Source organism: Giraffa tippelskirchi, chromosome 5 (assembly GCF_054371585.1).
Source record: "Giraffa tippelskirchi isolate mGirTip1 chromosome 5, T2T-mGirTip1v1.2.pri, whole genome shotgun sequence".
Taxonomy (NCBI): Eukaryota; Metazoa; Chordata; class Mammalia; order Artiodactyla; family Giraffidae; genus Giraffa; species Giraffa tippelskirchi.
Window position 1 is genome coordinate 91,737,753 of NC_137279.1, and position 17,391 is coordinate 91,755,143.

At 41.7% G+C, this 17,391-nt stretch overlaps 1 protein-coding gene across 1 annotated transcript in view; it reads right to left on the reverse strand.

Annotated features, from left to right (window-relative positions):
- Window positions 1-3,024: 3,024 nt before the first annotated feature.
- LOC145507502 (CD48 antigen-like) overlaps window positions 3,025-17,391 on the reverse strand; it is a 36,896-nt gene continuing 22,529 nt past the window's right edge. Inside the window, exons 2-6 of the mRNA XM_081494080.1 lie at window positions 15,241-15,609; window positions 9,119-9,409; window positions 7,018-7,128; window positions 6,526-6,671; window positions 3,025-4,045 (exon numbers count right to left, since the gene is read on the reverse strand). Coding sequence (XP_081350206.1) covers window positions 3,935-4,045; window positions 6,526-6,671; window positions 7,018-7,128; window positions 9,119-9,409; window positions 15,241-15,609 — 1,028 coding nt within the window. The 3' untranslated portion in view covers window positions 3,025-3,934. The remainder of the gene's footprint in view (window positions 4,046-6,525; window positions 6,672-7,017; window positions 7,129-9,118; window positions 9,410-15,240; window positions 15,610-17,391) is intronic.

The following is a 17,391-nucleotide window of genomic DNA, read 5'->3' on the forward strand; positions in this document are numbered from 1 at the left end:
TCAAGACTTCTCCATCTATATAGCACCAATGATCAAACATCTAGGTTAATGATGAAAAGTTTCTCCACAGTGAGGGACACCTGGAGAGGTTCACAGAGTTACATAGAGAAGAGAGGAGGGAGGAGGGAGATAGAGGAGGCCCAGAGGAGAAGAGGGGAATCAAAAGGGGAGAGAGCAAGCTAGCCAGTAATCACTTCCCTATGTGTTGTCCACCGTCTGGATCTCTCAGAGATGTTCAAGGAGTTACACAGGGAAGAGATGAGGGAGGAAGGAGACAGAGATGGCGAGGAGGAGAAAAGGGGGAATCAAAAGGGAAGAGACAGATCCAGCCAGTAATCAGTTCTCTAAGTGTTCTCCACAGCCCGGAACACACAAAGATATTCACAGAGTTGGGTATAGAAGAAAAGGGGGAGGTGGGGAGATGGAGGCGACCTGGTGGAGAAAAAGGAGAATTAAAAGGAGGAGAGAGCAATCAAGCCAGTGATCTCGCTCCCAAGTAAAAATGGGTGCTGAAGATTGGGTTCTTGAAGATACAAAGTTGATAACAAATACTAAGAAGCAAAGATTAAAAATCTAGAGTAGATGTTAAGTTCCCCAAAATACCATATTAAAAAAAGAAAGAAAGAAAAAAACCACCAAAGTCACAAAAATTATAATATATATATGAAGTTTACTTTAAAATAAGGTCTTAAAGAAAGAAAATAAATAAATAAATAAAAAACAAATAAAAATAGGGTTTTTTTTTTGCAAGGTAATAGTAGGTTATAAAAATGAAAATTGAAGGAGTAGTAGGGACTTAAAAATAAAATAAGAAAATAAAATAAATTAAAATTTTAAAAAATAATAATAAAAAGTTTTAAAAATTTAAAAAATGATACTAGTAAAAATATATCTCGGACTTTCTCTGGAGCTGTTATGGACTGTGTGGGGTCAGTTCATTTTCAGATAGTTTCTTGTTCCAGCTTGTACTTCTCAAGGTCTCTAGGCCCCTTCCTATGTAGTCAGTGCTAATTCCAGGGTTTGAATCTGTTGCATCTGTCACTTCCAAAGTGATTCCCTCTGTTTCTTTTAGCTTCTTCTGTTTGCTGGTCTCTTCAGTGTCTAATTTCTGCCCTGGCACAAGGGAGGAGGTGGTGGTCACATGTTTTTTTTAGTCTCATTTGTTCAGTCGTGCTGTGGGGAAGGACAAACACGGCAAACAAATCTCACTGGCGTGTGCTCACAATGGTTCGGCCACACTGGGTTTGCCCCACTCATGGCGTGTGTGCTTTCCCAGTCTACACTGCTCAGGCTCTAGGTTGCACTGACGGGAACTGTCTGAAGCAGCCCCTGGGGTTGCCTGTACTTCCCAGGTCTAAGCCGCTCAGGTTCTGGTTCCTGGGTACTTCACAAAGGCACAGATTTGGTTGAGCCTGGGTTTTGTGCCCTTCCCAGGTCCAAGCAGCTCCAGTGACCAGGTTTTGGCTAGCACAGTCAGGGGCTGGGCCTTTTTCCCTTCCTCCGTCCCAGCCGCTCGGTTTTCTGGGTGTACAACGGGCGCAGCTTCCCAGGTGTGCTGTGCTCTCCCCTGGGGAGCTGATCTCTGGCTGCGACCCTCTCGGCGGGGTCGACCCTACAGAGTCCCAAGAAGTCCTGGTTAGCAGCGAGGTCTGTTTGCAGTTTGGTATAGAATGGCTCTCTGGGGCCGCGATTCTACCCTTCTGGCTCTGGCTGCCCTCCCCTGCCTGTCTCCTGCGGGGGATGGGCTGGTCCATGGCAGGTTTACTCTGCTCAGTCCCTTGTTCTGTGAGCGGGCTTGGCGGTGTTTTAGGTTAAGGCTTTTTGCGGGAAAGCTATCCCACGGTCTAGGTTGCTGTCTCAATCTAGTTCCCTCAGATTGCCCTCAGGGCATTCAGGCCCAGTCCTTACCCAAAGCAATGCAGCCCGCCCCTCCCTGCCCAGCCCCTGCTTGCTAGTTGGAGACGCGCTGCGCGCCCACTGGGAATTGCTGTTAAGTATGTAAACCGTGGGTTTTAATTATTTATTTATTTTTCCTCCTGGTTATTTTGCCCTCTGTGATTCCAAGGCTCACCACAGACCTGCTGGAGAGAGTGTTTCCTGGTGTTTGAAAACTTCTCTCTTTTTTAAGACTCCCTTCCCAGGTCGGATCTCCGTCCCTACCTCTTTTGCCTCTCTTTTTATCTTTTATATTTTGTCCTACCTCCTTTTGAAGACTATGAGCTGCTTTTCTGTGTGTCTGATGTCCTCTGCCAGCATTCACAAGTTGTTTTGTGGAATTTTCTCAGCGTCTAAATGTTCTTTCGGTGAATTTGCAGGAGAGAAAGTCGTCTCCCCGTCCTATTCCTCCACCATCTTAGGACCGCCCCTGGAACCATTTTCTTAAAAAAAAATCTTTTTTTAAGTATAAAGCAAATTTTAAATTATTACACAAAATGAGGATAAAGGGGTCTTTAATAAGCATAACACAAATACCAAACTGACCAAGTAAAGCATTAAAGTACAAGAGAAGTTCATTTATAAATCAGGATGCAAAAAAAATAAAATAAAAAATAGAAATAAATAAGGATGCAAAAATCCTAAATAAAGATACTGTCAAACACTATCACATTAAAAAATAATACACATTAACTGAGATTATTCTAACAATGAAATAGTTCAATCTTAAGACATCTATTAATTTATTATTAATGGATAAAAAAGAAAACCATATGCTATCTTCACAGGTGATAAGTGGGAAACAATAAAATTTAATACTTTATTCTTGGTAAAATTCTTGATAAAATATGTGAGATAAAATAGGAATGAATACATACTTCCTTAACATGATACAGCAGACATGCCTTACCCAAAACACAACATCATGCTTAATGGAGAAACACTAGAAGCATTTATATTAAAGTTAGGAACAATATAAGGATATTCTGTATCATCATGATTATTTAACATGGTTTTGGAAGAATTAGCTGATTCAATTAGATAAGAAAAGGGAATGAAGCGTAAACATTGGAAAGAAGGAAGCAAAAGTTATAATCATTTGTTAACATTTTTATTTATCCATAAATTCAAAGGGATCAAATGAAAAACTGTTACAAAGAGTAGAGAAAATGAGTAACATGGCTTAATACATGATTCATATGTATTATCTTAATAAAATTAGAATATACAGGGGGAACAAGACCCTATTTTCAATAACAACAAAATTATGAGTAATTATTATTTCAATAAGATATGCCTTTTGGTTTTTGTGCAAACATGTATAATTTAATGAAAATATAAGAGTGTGTTAATTACTTGAACTTTGAGAACCTAGATAGTACATTTCCTGTGTCTATAATTAATTCTAGTATATGACAGAGTTCAAAAAAAAAAAACAGTTAACCGTTAACCTCTCTTTCCAACACTCCCCTCTACAATACAGCTGACCCTGAATCTTGTATCTACAGGCCTCTTTTTTATAATAGTCAAGGGCCATTCTTTTCACTATTTATAGTGGTGAGCTGACTGTGAAACCCCGAAGGTCCTCCCCACAAGGCTCATCCTTCTCAGAGACCCCAGGTTTCTCTCAGTTCAGAGAAATCATCTCTTTCCCCCCACTATCCCTGTGCAGGTCCTGCCTGACCATGAGTATACCCTAATAGGGTTAAGAGGTTCACAGGTCCAAAGTGTGGCTGAAAGCTAAAGGCTTTGCTTCTCATATGTGGCTATTTAACTGGCAGAGTCACCACCTACCATCTGTGATGCGAGAAAATTTTGGTGGGAACTTGGGGGAGCAGCTCATGCTGCTTGGTGATCTCAGTGAGATTGGTCAGGAAGATCTAGGCTCTAGTCCCAGCTCCACCTTAAGGAGGGATCCTTGGGGGCCCAAGGGTAAAGGGGTAAAGGGATGGAGCAGATCTTGCCAAAGTCCCCCTCCATGCTCCAGTTTTATCGTGGTCTAAGCATCATCCTGGGGTTCTGGACTTGTCCGGATTTTCTCGTAGACAGTGTGGACGGCCAAAGTACACTCAGGGTTATGTGAGTGGAAGTTGCCCTTCTCCAAGTCTTTCTACAATTCAAGCAGAGTTTAGGAGTGGTCTTGATCAATTTCTAAGCATCAGATAGAAGGATCAATCAAGCTACATCTCTTTATGAGCTTCTTGTCTTCAACCAGCTAGTTCTGGCTCTCAAGCCTGATAACTCCCCCAAATACAGCTTCAGCACAGACTCTCTCTTGAACATTGTAAGATCTTTGCACTTGCTCTGTCTTCTACCCAAGATACTACCTCTCTCTCCCCACTCCAAGACCTTCATTTTGCTCACTCCCTCATTTCTTTCAGGGTCTCTCTTCTTGGTGAGTTTTCCCCTGACAGCCTTAGTTAAAATCGCACACTACCTACCCTACCTCTCTTTTCTGCTCTATTTTCTCCTAACACTTATCATCACCCAGAACTTGATGATTTGCTTATTGATTTGTCACGCTCCATCCCCTCAACCTAGAATATTCTATGAGGCCAAGGACTTTTCTTGCTTTATAGACTTTCATAGCTCAGATAAAAACAATTCAGGGAACACAGTATGTGCTCAACAGATATTTGATGAACTTTAATTTGTAAATCACTTTGCTCTCATTGCAAAAGTTGCTGTGAAAAGCTGAAAAGTGTCAGATAAATGTAAGCTATTATTATTGTAATCCTCATTTTATAAAAGAATAAACTGAGGCAGAGGGAGGGAAGTGATTTTTTAGAGTTGATCACAAAGTCTGTGTCACAAACTCATTTTCATGAAACGAAAACAGACTCACAGACATAGAAAATGAATGTATGGTTACTAAGGGGGAAGGGGGGGTGAGGAGAGATAAATTAGGAGTTTGAGATTAGTAGACACAAAATACTATATATAGAATGGTATGAACAACAAGGTTCTACTATACAGTATAGGGAACTATATTCAATACCCTGTAACAAACCATAATGGAAAAGAATATGAAAAAGTATACGTCTATCTATCTAAAACTGAATCACTTTACTGTTCACCAGAAACTAACCCAACATCACAAGTCAACTATACTTCATTAAAAAAAAAAAAAGAATCTGTGTCAGAGCCTCATATCCATTTCTTCAGACTCTTGTTTATGCCACCCTCATCTTTTTTTGCACTTAGCTTCCTGTCTCCTTGAAGGGAGTTTATTTTCTCCACCAGACTGGGAGCTCCCCAAGGACAGAAACTGAGATGTCAGGGGCTTCAGCATGGGGCTGCATGTCTGGGTCGGATGTTGCCTCATCTGCTTCTCTATCCCAAAGTCACTTATTGTTCCCCTCCTGTGTTTCTCTGCAAGAGTATTAGGGTTTGGATCACAATGAACAATTTCCTAAGTTCCCCGAGGCCCAGGCTAGGTAGGGACATAACCCGGAGGGACTGCCATGGGAAGTCACAATGTGGAGGGCACTGAGGCAGTTGGGGACAGTGCATGGAACACTAGGCTGGGAACGAAGACACCCCTATTCTGCCTCGTTTGCCATGGTTCTCTGGTAAGTCCAAGTATTCCCTCTATGTCTCACTTTCCCCTACTATAACCTGCTGGGACTGGACCAGATCCTGATGCTTTATGACTCAATCATCTAGCATTGTCCCCTCTTTGGGGGAAGTCAAGGGATGAGAGAGGAGAAGATCTGGCCATTGGCTACTCCTGGGCATCCCTGCTTCTCTTCTGCTCACTCTTTTAGTCCAGTGGTTCTCAACATGTGGGACCAGGATCACTTGGGAAATTGTTAGAAATATAAGTTCTCAGGGCTGCCTTAGACCAACTGAATCAAAAACTCCTGGAGTGAGCCCAGAAAACTTCATTTTTACCAAGCTCTTCAGGAGTTCCTGATGCAAGCTCTATTTGAGAATCATTGCTCTGGGAAGTCCCTTAGATATCCTCTTTTCCTCCTGTAATTGCTGTCTTCAATTCTTCCCCGCTGGTGAAATCACTCCATCTGTGACTGTAGCACTAATTTTCAACCAAGGGTCAGTAGCCAACATGAGATGCCCTCCTAGGAACACCTCATCAATGGGAGGGCATCAAAACATTTACCTAAAGATGTGGTATTAGTGGTAGGATCTCAGGTAGGTAGGACAGAGAAAGACTTGAGGAAGAAGAGGAAATGAGCTTTTCCTGATGCTCCTCAGCTTCTTAGGTCTGCTCTCAACCCTGGACCTGCTAGTGTATCCTCCTTTTTCTTCCTTGGGTCTTATATAGGTGATGGGGTGTACCAGACACCTGGTCATTTACATTTCTCTGCTCTGCCAACCATCCTCCTTGGGTATTGGTGAGGATCTGATGAGGCTGTGGACGTATGAGTGGAGTATGCTGCCCATCAGTGGTTTCCTAACTTGGCACCTCAGCTCCCAGCATGCTATGGGTAGCCAAGCACAGCAACCATATTGTCCAAAGCAAGAAATGGACCCAGAATGTGATAGGGAATAGAATACTCTGGATTTCCCCAGACTTGCTGCCTCTGAGCACATAGCGGAACTAGTATGATTTTATTCCCTTGAACCCACCTTAAAGTGTCTCAGGAAGCTGATCTCTTCATAGGGAGAGTCTAAGCTGTTGGTTACACCAGTCTGAAGGTTACTAGATTCCTCTGTGGGAAGGGCCTGGGGAGTAGCTTTCAAGCCTGGAGCCACTGGCAAGAGAGTGGACCCACCTATGTACAGCAGATGCTCAATGAGAATGAATGGAATTGGAGGTGACCCCTCGTAAGCCCTTGAGTGAGGGCAGTCATTGCTCTCTGGGTCATGGATCAGGACCCAGACTGCTGTCTTGTCCCTGCCTTCCTCAACTCTTCCTTTCTAGACATGCACGTAGCTCTCCCCCCCTGCCCCCCCCCAGCATTGCTCTACCCCAGGCTTCTATCAGTAATGATTCACAGAAGACGTCAACGAGCCTCTACCTGCCCATTGCTCTGCCCCCCTCCCTGGGGTCTTGATCCACTCCCTTCCTCCAGACCCCCCTCATCCCAGCCCTCCCCTCAGGGTCTACCCAGCACCTGCCTCTCCTGGTCTGCCTCTTCTTTCTTATCCAGATCCACACTCCAGCCCCTAGGCTCACCATCAGAACCATGAGAAGGATGCCATTCCAAAGCCATTTGCTCCGAAGAGAACCTAGAGTCAAAGGCTGGTGTCAGATCTGCTTTGGTCAGGTCTGTAGGCAATGGGGAGCAGGTGGAGCCCCCCTGGCTCAGAGCCTGTATCCTGAGTGTACATGCTTGATGCAACTCTGACAAGTTTCTTCCTTTCCAGTCTCTCTACACACTAACCACTATCACTATAATGTTTCATCACCAGACTTTCTGTCCGATCTCTGAACAAGACCCTCAGAGGCTTCCACTAGTTGTGTGTGACATTGTTCATCCCCTCCACCTGCCTCTTTTCTCAGACTCCCAGAAGAAAAATACGTTCTAAGAGGAAGAAGGGATAAAGGACTCTAGGACAGACCTTAGGCTTGTTCTTTTCTCTGTTTGGGCTGTCTTTTCTATAACCCTACAAGAAAACTCCTATTCATCCTTCAAGGCCCATCTCATGTGTTCTGTTATCTGTGATGCCTTTCCCAACTCAGGCAGCAGTTGTTCAACTTTTTCTTTCTTCCTTCCTGCCTCTTTCCATTTCTCCATCCCTCTTTCTTTTCCTTTCTTCCTTCTTTCCTCCCACCTTACCTCCCTTGCTCTCTTCCTGCCTTTCTTTCATACCCAAACCATATACTTTGTATTTTCTCCAACTTTATTGTTTAACATCTGTTTTTTTAATTAATTTATTTTTCAATTGAAGGATACTTGCTTTGCAGAATTTTGCTGTTTTCTGTTTTTATATTTTGAAATTTACTCTTCCCCTTCTTTGAACTATCTTCTGATAATTACTGACATGTTATGTGTCACACACATAACTGATATCTGATATCTCTTTACAGATTACTGCATATCTCTGATATGCAGTAATATCAGATATCTGATATCTGATATTACTGATATCTGATATTGTGCTGATATCTCTTCGCAGATTACTTCTTTTCATTCTCACAAGAGCCTTGTGAAGTAGATACAATTATTATCCATATTATGGAAAAGCTATAAAAATTAAGTAACCTGTTCAAGTCTCACAGCCAGCATGTGGTGAAGCCTCCACTGCCCTGTAAGTTCCTTAAGGACAGGGATTTATCTTATTTTTAATTGAGTGTTTCCCCCATCATCAGCACCCAATAGGCACTCAGTGTGAAGGTTGAAATCTGAGTGAGTGAGGAAATGAGATGAAAGAGACTGTTCAGACAAGAGCCTCACATGAGCAAGTAGAGGTCAGGAGGGCACTGGTGGGATGGGGCAGCTGAACTAATTATACCTCCTTTTTAACATCAGTTGTTCCTGCATTATATTCCTAGGGAAAGTAGGGGACTTCTTTCCCTAGGCATTTTACAATGCCACAGTCTGAGGCTCCTTTGTAAGGGTTCACACCCCATAACCCACCCTACCTAGTCCCTTTATGCAACTAAGGTGTTGCTCCAGGCTGATGGGGAGAGTATAGTAATGGGTTGTAGTGACCGCAGGTTCTCACACTGCTCAGAGGAGGGTTGAACTGTGGTTATGTACTCAGAGGCGGTAACCATCCTTTGAAAGGGCAAGTCTGGAATGCAGCAAAAACTGGGCATCTATCAGCCTGAATGTGCTATGTGAGTCCCGCCCACCCAGGGTAAGGGCCAGAGTCTGGGTGATAGGAGTATTCCACGGTTGGGAGCAGGGTGCCCTGAGTTCCTCAGTCTTTACTCTTCAGATCATTCTCCTCCCCTGCTCAGATCTGATGTCTAATTCAGCCTCCCAGGCTCATTGATGTTGGGAAAGGGAGTGCACACATGTTAGTCTCACATTTATGTTCTGGGTGAAGCATTAGTCTCCGTAATTGGTCCAGTTTCTGGATTTGCAGGTTTCAAGACTGTAATGAGGCTGTGGCCATTCACTGAGGTGGGGATGTTTTGGTTGCATCACATAAACTGCCTTAAAATGTTCCTCAGTACCCCCCCCCCCATTTTCTTTGAGACTTACCAGCCTTGTCCTCCCCTAGTCTCTGCTGGCTCATTTTCATCACCTTCCTAGCAGATCACACTCACCCCTCCAGGTACAGATGTCCTCCAGATGTAAGGTTGCATTCTTCTCTTCTGCAGGGTTGCTGACCACACAGGTGAGGTGGCTGTTGACGTGGCTGATAGGCAGGCTCAGGCTTAGGTTCCTGGAGTTGGGGGGTATCCCTCTCTGCTCCAGGTGCCTGGTGAGGCCCTGGCTTAGCCAGGTCACTGTCAGGTTCCCTGTGTTTCCTGGGATCTCACACTCTAGACTGATATTGCACCAGCCTGATGTGTTAGATGATGAATGAATCTGGATCTGGGGGTGGGGGATGGGATCTGGGGTGAGAGGGGATGAGAGAGGAGCTGAGCTTCAGGATTGGAGGCCAATCTGAATGTATCACCTCTCTCAGCACATGATACATCTGCATGAGATTTCTAACTGTAGGCCTGGGGAAGGAACCTACTCTCCCTGGCCTAAGAGGTTCTGATTCCCAGCCCACTGACAGCTTAACCTTCCATGCTCAGCTAAGTCTAGACAGCTAAATTACCATGGAAGCCTGGAGTGCTACAGTACATGGGGTCACAAAGAGTTGGCTATGACTTAGTGACTGAACAACAACAACAATCTGATAATTATATAATTATAAGTAAATACATGATATATCAGTATATGGTAACCATATATATTATTGTATATACAATAAATGAAACATGGGAAACACTGAGAATACACTGTAAAGACATGTTTACATTCTTGCTTTGTTTAGAGAATTAAAAAATGTTGATTATCTTCAAATGTTAAAGTAAAAATGCAAGTTTAGTAACCAGTGAAATAAAAGTGCAATGTTGTATAATTTCCAAACTGCTAGAGAAGTTTGGATAAAAGAAAACTGTATTAATAAAACAAAAGGCAAGAAAAAACTGATAAGAAACATTAAATAAGATGTCTGGAGTAGGTCCATACATGTAAGAAATTAAAATACATCTGAATGCATTATAGCCCCCTATTAAAAAATCAAGACTCAAATTAGGTAAAACCAGCTGTATGTTATTTATATTATTTAATGATACAGAAAGATCAAAAAGAGAGATAAAAAATAATAGATGAGGAAGATGTCAATCAAATGATTGTCAGTGTGGCAACAGTCACTATAGACTGCTTTCATCTGAGATGAAAATCATTAAGCAGGCCAGAGATATTTTAGATTACTATGTACCTAGAAACATGATTTGGAAATGCATAAATCAAATCCACTAATATTACAAATAGATGTTTTACTATGGCAGATATAAATGGATTAGAGGACAGGATGTAACAGGTAAACACAGATGTTAATGGCCAGGTGGCCAGTCTGGTAGGTAACTCACTCTATGCTCAGTCCCTCTTTCCTCACTGTCCTTGACTTTGTCTATTGAAGAATCTAGAAAGCAAAATTCTCCATTTCTGTCTTTCTTACACTTGCACTTGTTCTGAGCAGTGAAGTAGGGGAAATTAGCTGCATGAGAGGAAAAGTCTTCACTCCTGAAAAGAGAAAGCTTCAACACAAAAAAGATTATTCCCCCTGTCTTTCTTTTTTTGCCATTCTTTTTCTAGAATGATACCTAGAGAAACAGCCATCCTGTTTCAAAGCAACAAGCACGAGAACAAAACCCATGTGCCAATGATGGCAGAGCAGAAAGACAGAGTGAGCCTCCATCTCAGGGGTCAATGTTGAACAGACGCTTGGATGCCAGAGAAAGTTACCTCTTGACTTCTGGTTATATGCGAAAAGTAAACCCCCATTTTCTTAAGCCTTTAAAAATCAAGCCTAATGCTAATTGAAGTCAAACATATTCCTAACTTATGTGCATAGACAATAATAAAAAGATTTGATCAGCAAAATCAAACTGATTAAAAAAAGAGATCAATCAAAAGAAAAAATATTGCTAACTAAAAACTTAAAGTTATAAGTAAATGTCACTTAGAATGAGAATTGGACATAACTACAGATAAGAGAAGGGCTTCCCTGGTGGCTCAAATGGTAAATAATCTGCCTGCAATGCAGGAAATGCAAGTTTGATCCCTGGGTCAGGAAGATCCCCTGAGCTGGGAATGGCTACCCACCGCAGTATTCTTGGCTGGAGAATTCCATCGACAGAGGAGACTGGTGAGCTACAGTCCATGGAGTCGCAAAGAGTCGGACACAACTGATCAACTAACATTACTACCACTAGAGATAAGAGAAGATGAAAAATTATAAGAAAACACTGTGTAGAACTGAATATCGATAGATTTGAAAATATAAGTGAAATAATGCTTTTCTAAGAAAGTGTTAATGATCAAAATCTTACCAAGAAGCAGCAGCAAACCTGAATAATAGACCCATTGTCTTAAAATAGATTAGAAACATGGCCAAAAATCTGTCCTTATAAAGGTCATGAAGAGTATTTGGTTTCAGGGGTGAATGTGACCAAATGACCAAAGAAAGAAAATTCTTGTGTTATATACTCTGTCTCAGAGCTTAAAAATGCAGAATATCTCCAGGTCATTCTGAAAGTACAGTTTAACTTTAATACTCACATCAGACAAGAATACCAAAACCAAAACAAGACAAAACACACAAATCATGGGTTAATGTCAGTTTCAAACAGAGAATTTAAAATTCCTAAATTAAATATTAGCAAATATAATCACACAATACACTATGATCAAGTTGGATTTATTATAGAAATGAAAAGAATATAATTAGGAAATTTACTAATGCAGTTTATGCCATTAGCAGATGAAAAGAAAACACAACACCTAGCATTTATTGAGCAGGTATGTATTTCCAGACTTAGCTCCAAAGGCTTCACATAAGCTCATCTAATCCTCATAATAACCCTATAAAGTTACGCGGATTAGCTGTGTCAGCAGAGTCATCTAGGCAAGGGGTAAGCAAAGGGTAAAAGACTGGATAGTAAATATTTTAGATTTCATAGGCTGTATGGTCTCTTGAAACAACTACTCAACTTTGCCATTATAGGGAGAAAGCAGCCAAATAAAACATCTAAACAAATGGGTGTGTGGCTGTGTTCCAATAAAATTTTATTTATAAAGTCAGACATTGGGCTCGATTTATCAATGGCTATAGTTTCCAACCCTTGATCTGGGGCAATTGTTAAAAATACAAATTTATGGGCTCTTCCCAAGACTCACTGAACATACATCTGGGGAAAATGATATTTTTACATCACTTTAAAAGGTCTGATTTAATGAACAGATAATTTAAATGTAAAATCAAATGGAATGTCTATTACAAAGTGTCATGAAGCATAGATAGGTGTTAAGGCAGAGTATGCTCTTAGGCATTTAAAGTATTCACTCGGAGTGTGGTTTTTGTGAACTTTTGTTAAGCTTTTTTCAATAGGTAAAGGAATATTAATCAAGATTGAATAACATAAAAATCCTAGAAAAATTAGGTGCATTTCTATCATTTTCTTTAAAAATTGTTTACATCTATTTGTTTAAAGGAATACTTCTTGAATGCCTCCTAGGACCCATATAAAACATCAGAGAGATGCAAGAAGAGTAGGGCAGAGCCCCTGCTCCCAAGTAGACAGCAGACCACTCACAAATAACTGGAGTGCAAGGCAGAGAGAAATATGATCCCTAAAAGAATTAGGAAAAAGAACTTGCAGACTTCAAAATGGACATACTCATTTAATAAGGATGAGAAAAGCCTTTATTTATAGGACAGGACAATGCTGAAAGCCCATGAGGTGAAAGGGAGAGAAAGAGAGAGAAAGGCTGTACTTGAAGAACAATGTGTTTGGCTAGAAACAAGGCTAGAACACTGGCATTAACTGATGGAGACTCTCTCATGCTGTGATGAGTACTTAGTTCCACAGCAATGGTAAGTAAGCAAGTATTATTGTAAGATTTAATAAGGGTACTGGTGAATTATCAGATAAGTTGGAAGTAAGACAAAGGGAAACCAGCTAGTAGCACTTCTACTTTTTCAAGCAACTCTTCTTTTGCTCCACCATTGTGGTTTTTATAGGACTTGTTAGTCAAAGCCCTCTGACCCTGGTTACACGTGACAGCACAAGCCCCAGGCCTTGACAATCAGAATATGTTATTTCCCTGGTCAGTGACCCATCTAGGGGTAATCTTGAGAACCTAACCCAACTAGTAAGAGCCTCTCCCTAGAATTTCCCATGTGAAGTGAGCCAACAAACTCCCTTTGCTCTCTGGTTGAGTGGGATGCATAACTGCACAAAGCCACACTCCCAACCACTTGGAGAGGCCCAGGAGAAGAAAGCTGATAGGAAAGGAGGAGAGAGAGAGAGACACTGAAAAAGAAGATTAGAGAGTACGTGGTCCCTGAATACAGAAGTGAGCACCTGTCACTTTTTCAGTTCCTGTGAGCATGAGGGCCAGAGGAACTTCTTTACTGATCTTGGTCCTAGAGATCTAAACATTTTTATCATGAAAACACTCTATTGACTAATTTAAGTAGGCTTCCATTTCTTGATGCCAAAAGAGATAGGATGAAACTCTATTGGTATGATGTCACTGAGAAAGCTATGCCAAGAATTTATCAGCCAAGGAGGAGAGAAAGACAAGTTCAGGAATCAGAAGCTGGAGGCCAGGGAGCAGCTAATATGCTTTCCGTCTCTTATCAACAGAAAAACCCAGTTTGGATCGTCAACCCAGTCAACTTAGCCTCTTCTCATAAGATTTCCAATCCCCCCACTCCTCCCTGGCTCCCCCTAGGTGAGGTGTGCTGGGAATGTCTTTGAGATGGATATCCACTGGAGGGCCACCAGTGTATGTCAAGAAGGAAAGGGCCAGATGACAAGGAGAAGGGTAGAAAATTCGGAGCAGGGCACATGGAGGAAAGTGTTGGGAAGCAAGGCTGAAGAGGCAGCCAGGGACCAGATCCTGTGCAGAGTTGGACTTCTTTTTCTGAGTGCCATTTATTCTGTGCAGAATGGGAATGGGGACTGTTTGATGTTAAACAGGTAAACAACAGGAAGAGCACTACATTTTAAAGAAGATCAAAATATCAGCTGCATGGAGGGTGATTTGAAAGGCAGAAGAGAAGCCAGTCAGGAGGCTGATGTGATAACCCAAGCAGAGGTGATGGAGGCAAAGACGACTGGTGGGAGAGAGCTCTGGTAGGTTGGATACTCCTTCTCTGCACTTTCTTCTCATTTTTTCCTGTGTTCTCCATTGTACTGTCTGCCCAGGAGGGCAGGTGTTGGACTCCTTACTGGCCTGGGAGCTCCAGGGAACAGGCGTTGGGTCTTCTCCTGTATATCTGACTTGCATCTAGGACAAAGTTTGTCCTGAAATCTCTCTAACTGGACTTCAGTTCAACTAGTTTAAAAGCATTTTACGTAATAACTAATTTGGTCACTCAAAACTCCTACTTGGTGTTTTTTCCTCCCAGCTTTGTTGTTTCAGTTTTGCCAATATCTTTTTGTCACTTAAGAACTTTTAAATCAGTTTTTGAACCAACCAATAAGGACATTTCTGATAAAACTATATATTTCTAATAATCAATTTTTGCAGTATTTTATTGAAAGTTTTTTTTTTTTTTTGGTATACTTTTGAGTGGGCCTCTATGGCAATCCACTCCAGCATTCTTGCCTGGAGAACTCCATGGACACAGCGGCCTGGCGGGCCATGGGGTTCCAAAGAGTCTTACTTTCATACTTTCACACTCCTGGGAAGCCTCTCAAGTGATCACTCTGCTTTAAAACTTTCATTGGTTGTTTCTCATGAGACATGTAGCATTGGAGCCCATCCTGTATCCTGTAGCTTCCCTCCACCAGCTGTGTGTGGGTCCCTAGAGTGGGGGGTGGAGTTCAGATGAGGGTCAAGCCGGGGAGGGGAGGTCAGGTGGTCAGGCCTTACCTTGGTTCTGCTAGAGGTGGATTAACTGGAAGGTGACAAAGCTTAAGCCCTTCTTTGTTCTTGTTCTAAATAAATACTTTTAAACAAACAAAAATAAATTGTAGCTAGTTTTTTCTAAGATGTAATTTTTAAAATTTAGTTTTACCTTTAGAGCATCAGAAGAGATGTAAGAATTTCTATTAAAAAAAAAAAGACTTAAAACCTCCCCCCCGAGTTTAGGCTAACTTACTTTAAATAAAGTGGTTGTTGGAATACCTGTTTGGGGCATGGTCCCACACCTTACCATATAAACAGAGTCTAAATTCTTCCTCCTTCAGTTTTCCTGAGCGGAATTTGATTTTTGCTGTATATACTCCACTCATTTCCATGGTGAGATTCCTGATGCTCAAGAAAGCCATCTCTGTTAGACTGAGTCTGTGCTTGTACATTTCTTCAAGATCATACCACTCAGGAGTAGAGGGATGAGGCTTCCAGGTCACTAGAAGCTGTGTTTTCTCATCCTCAGTTTGCAAATTCCACTCAATTTCTCGGATGCTAGTATCCAAAGAGGTCATCAGTGACAGCTGGACAGATGCCCCCACAGTGCTTTTCAGTGTGCAGGAAGAGCTGGAGTATTTGACAGCCTGAGAATCTAGTGAAGGACTAGCTAAGCCTGCAGGAAGAAAGAAGCAGAGCAAACGTTATGCTATATCTGCTGTTTTCACATCACACTAATTTTACATTTATGAAAAGATTATCTCCATTTTTACAGACAAGGAAACAAAACTGCAGAGGTAACTTGCTTAGGCATTGGTCTTGCCTAGAAGTTGATAGTTTTGATTCAAGCACATGTCTGTCACCTTTCCAGACGCATGCTCTTTGGACTTATATAGTCAAGAAATAAAAGAGAAGAAAAAGATCTACAAAATCAACTCCACACAATTAGAAAATGGCAACAGGAACATTTATATCAATAATTACTTTAAATGTAAATGTATTAAATGCTTTTTAAATTTATTTTTAATTGGAGGATAATGCTTGGAGGAAATGTGTTAGAGGAAGTCAACACGATGGTGTGTTGGTTTCTGCTGTACAACAATGTGAATCAGCCACAGGTATACACGTGTTCCCTTCCTCTTGAGCCTCCCTCCCACCCCACCCCCCACCCCAGCCCTCTAGATCATCACAAAGCACTGAGCTGAGTTCCCTGTGCTATACAGCTGCTTCCCACTTGCTATTTTACACATGGTAGTGTATATATGTCAATGCTACTCTCTCAATTTGTCCCACCCTCTCCTTCCCCCACTGTGTCCATAAGTCTGTTCTCTATGTCTGTATCTCTACCTACCCTGCAAATAAGCTCATCAGTACCAATTTTCTTAGATTCCATATATACGTGTATGTATTTCCATATATCAACATTTACTTTTCTCTTTCTGGTTTACTTCACTGTTTAACAGGCTCTATGTTCATCCACAGTCAGTTGATATCTGTTGCTTGTAACCAAGAATGCTGATTGACAATTAGAGATAATGTGATAAGATACTGGTGGTTTAATGGAAGTGTGAGGTGTGGATGGTTTATTAAGAAAGTCCCCTAAAAGGTGTGACAGCTAAAGTGAATTCTGAATGACTACAGGACAGAATGAATTCTTCCAGGCACAGAAAATGCATGTACAAAGTTTTCAGTGCACAAAAGTTCTTGGTCTCCATGTGGGATGAACGGAGGACTGTGCCTGGAGCGGACTGAGTGAAGAAGAGATCTGAAGACAGACTGAGGCAGGAAAGGCTTTGTAGGGTTTGTAGGTGATTGGGATGGATTCTGATTGCCACAGGAATCTGCCAAATGGTTTTCAGCAGAGTAATATGTGGTTTACATCTTTATTGATCACTTTAGAATACATACTGTGTGCATAATGGTTTATAGGAAGGCAAGAAGAGGGAAAGGGATTCCAGTTCAGAAGCTTTTGCAATAGGTTAAGTGAGAGAAGGATGGTGGTAGGGGATGAGGAGAAATGGGGAGATTCAGAAAATTTTGGAGGTAGAGTTATAGAGAGTGCTGATGGACTGGATGTCAGAGAGAAAGAAAAGAAGAATCAAAGATAATTTCTGGGTTTTGGGCTTAAACAACTGAGTAGATGAGTGACATTTATTGAGCTGTAAATATCATTAAAGTCTGGGGAGGAGCAGGTTTGGGGTGAAGGTAGACATAACACAAGAATTCAGTTTTAGACTGTTAACTTTGGCTTCCAAGAACAGATGTTAAATGGGCCACACAGATGGGTTAAGCCTTGGGGGAGATGTCCAGGCTGGAAATGTCCCCTCAGTGCAGTCATGCTACTTACAGCCATGGGATTAGCTAAAACCACCTAGGGATTAGGTAACTATAGCTAGGGAAGGAAAGAGGGCATAGCACTGACCACCAGAGGATTCAGATCTGTTGGGAGAGGTGGAGA